General features: G+C 38.2%; 1 protein-coding gene across 1 annotated transcript in view; it reads right to left on the bottom strand.

Annotated features, from left to right (window-relative positions):
• Positions 1 to 565: 565 nt before the first annotated feature.
• Positions 566 to 3,243, bottom strand: part of LOC107741456 (NACHT, LRR and PYD domains-containing protein 3-like) — a 34,390-nt gene continuing 31,712 nt past the window's right edge. Inside the window, exons 11-12 of the mRNA XM_016554187.1 lie at positions 1,160 to 1,206; positions 566 to 1,083 (exon numbers count right to left, since the gene is read on the bottom strand). Of these exons, the coding sequence (XP_016409673.1) occupies positions 566 to 1,083; positions 1,160 to 1,206 (565 nt within the window). The remainder of the gene's footprint in view (positions 1,084 to 1,159; positions 1,207 to 3,243) is intronic.

Genomic DNA, 3,243 nt, shown 5'->3' on the forward strand with positions numbered 1-3,243 from the left:
GTTCATTGATGACAAGCCTGATGAATGGGGATTGTAACATCCTGCATGCTATTGCCTGATGTCTGGCTCGGCAAACTGCTCCATTCATGTTTCTATTGTTCACACTCGACAAACCTTTCACACCTCTGCCAGGTATGAAACATAATCCTCATTATTCCTTTATCATTATTCTTTTGTTTTTATCCAGCCATTATTAGCCTTTATTCTGGCAATACGTGGCCTACCAATCCACACTGCTTTGATTCCAATATACATTAACCCGCCTTTTATAAAAAGTCTTTCTAGAAGACAAAGCATTTTCTTGCAACCTTGTGTGAATTAGTTTGACAAAATACATGATGAAATATAACTGCACCTCTGCAGCAGGTGTAAATATATCAATATTTCTCCAAGTATGTGTACTTTTGGGCTATAAGCTATAATGGATGCTGTTCAGTGAAGCTATGTGAACACAAATAATCCACAGCAGAAAATAAGAGACTCTATAACATCTACTACTATTACTGATTTATCGTGCAGCTTAAAGCATTACGGGTAGAATGTCTCGTCAGTCTATTCTGATTCATCAACACAGCTTCACTGATGATTCGATATAAACCCAAAACCCAGCACAGAGCGGCTGAGTGAACGTGGTCTGGACTGTATGGATGAGGCTCATTGTGTCAGAGACGCTGTAAAAGGACAGAGTTCCTGCACTATGATCCACATACACTCCTATTCTACTGCTTGTTACTAAAGGCAGATCAGTCTCGATATTATTGTGTAAGAATGAGGATCTAGGGGAAGACAAGAACAATGTCCAGGACTGATCATTACGCCCAAGCACACACTCATTACCCCGTCCCTTCCTGCTGATGCTCTTATATGACACTGATATAAACACTTCACACCCACTCCACTCAACCTCCCAGTAACAGCGTCCACATACACTCTCTCTACACAACACCTCAAGATGCCCATTAAATCTGTCTGGATGATCAGGATACAGCTGATCCTCATCCACACATGTAACCTTTCTGTTCTCATCAGACAGAATGAGACAAGTGTATGCTGTGTTTGGATCCAGCGTGAGAAAACAGGCATCTGAACACAAGAACAGAGATATTTATAACACAACAACAATCACTAAAACTGTGTGTGTGTGTGTTTGTAGACGTACATTTGTGTAGTCCTTCTGTAATCCTGGATTCTCCTCCATGGTCCACACTATAAAATACAAAACACACACAGTCACATTTAGTCAGTAAACAAAAGTTTTAGTTTAGTAATTTTAAAAGATAGAATTTTCGACAGACAGATTTAAAAATGGAACGATTATGTGTACTTCAATTCAGATACATTTATATTGTGACTGTGCCTCAGATACTCAACAGTAACTCAAATGGCCCATATAATTAGCCCATTAGGTCAGCATCAGGGGTCTCATTTATAAAACTCTCCGTAGATTTCATCCAAAAAGTGTACGTACGCACAAATGATAGATTTTGCATATGCACAAAAGTTTTCAGATTTATAAAACCAAGCGTATGCCAGAACCTGCAAAAAAAACTCTTTATAAATGAAGACTGTGCGTACGTGTATCTCCACCCCGTCTCCTCCCCGAAATCACCTTATATGGTGCCTAGTTTTACTATGCATAACCTCATCTGCATATAATTTCCATGCATATTCCCATCCACGTGACACCATGTTTAACACCGTCAAAGGTACAACACATTAAGGGGATACGGACTATTAATGCCATTTGTTACATACACATTCATTTTTATTGCAAAAATCATCCAGTATCCTTGTTATGTTTTAGAATAAATATATCAAAATATCCATAAAAAAAACTTTTAAATCTCATTCATTTCCACTGACCAAGTAATATTTAGATTGTTTTAAACAATTCAAATTTAATTTAATTTATGCAGTTTTGCTGATAGGGTGAACATCTTTTAGCTATTGTAGTGGAAACAGATAGGCCTATATTTATTGCAGTGTAAATACAATTGTCTGACTCGCGCATCACTGACAACGAAACTCAAGATCTTCGCAATTTAACGTCACAAAGGGATTTCGATTAGACTGACCAAATTTGTTGTTGATCTGAACAAATCTCTTGGAGGAGTTTGTTAATGTATGACACCTGAAAATGGCAAAAATGACACAAAATTTGCTGAGAAAATGTAAAATAGACTACTTTAGAGACTTAAATAGAGACTTTTTTGTAGGTATTTGTGTGTTATATGTGTATACCGATTTTCGTACAAGTATGTAAAACGTAGCTTGAGGCGCACTTCGCTGAAAGTGTATAGGTGGCACTGTCAAGCCATTTTGCCACACCCCCTTCTGAAACCCATATCAGATGTAAATTTTCGCCAGTTCTGGGGCGTGTGCAAAGTTTCGTGACTTTTTGAGCATGTTTAGGCCCTCAAAAATGCCATTCATTTTGGAGAATAATAATAATAAATATAGCTGCAAGCAGCAATCACGGGGCCAAGCACTCCAGAGGCTAATTGAGGAGCTAAGCATGGCATGGAGCATCAGACCAAATACAACAATGAGTAATAAAAGCAATTTTAGGATGATTGTAATTGAAATGGCTGAAAAATCATAAATACAACCACTAGTAATGTGATTAAATGGCTTATCATCTGTGTGAGGTGGCAATGGCACACACAAAGTTTGTTGTCATTATGTCAAAGCTTTGAAGAGATAGCCTTAGAATCATTTTGGCAACATGCATAAAATTTGTAGCAGCGCTGTACAAAAACGGTTTCGCTTATCGACACGAAATCCATAATATTTTGTCAGCACAGTCTGAAGATCATCTGACTCGATTTTGGTGAAAATCGGACCAACGAGTGACGGGAAGTTAAAAAAATGTTGTGTACCATCAGGGCACGGTGCCGAAGATGCATACCGATTTTCGTCATAACAAAGTCTAAGCGTTCTTAAAATATTGCATTTTTTTACTAAATTCAAAATGGCCGACGCCCAAAATGGCTGACATGGAAAAAATTGGTATGATTCGACTCGGCATGATGCACCGAATCTAAAGATACCTGTTTTGTGAATTTTGGCCAAACCATTCAGAAGTTATAAGCAAAAATATGCATTTTTCATATCTCCTGACCACTAGGGGGCACTGCGCCGAAACACTGCAGGTAGTCTCAGGTCATGCTTGTTATATCACACACCAAGTTTGGTCTCAATACGCCAAACCGTTGCGGAGATATAGCCTCACGTTCATTTTTA

This window comes from Sinocyclocheilus rhinocerous, unplaced genomic scaffold, assembly GCF_001515625.1.
Source record: "Sinocyclocheilus rhinocerous isolate Xijiao unplaced genomic scaffold, SAMN03320098_v1.1 scaffold2843, whole genome shotgun sequence".
NCBI classification, from domain to species: Eukaryota; Metazoa; Chordata; class Actinopteri; order Cypriniformes; family Cyprinidae; genus Sinocyclocheilus; species Sinocyclocheilus rhinocerous.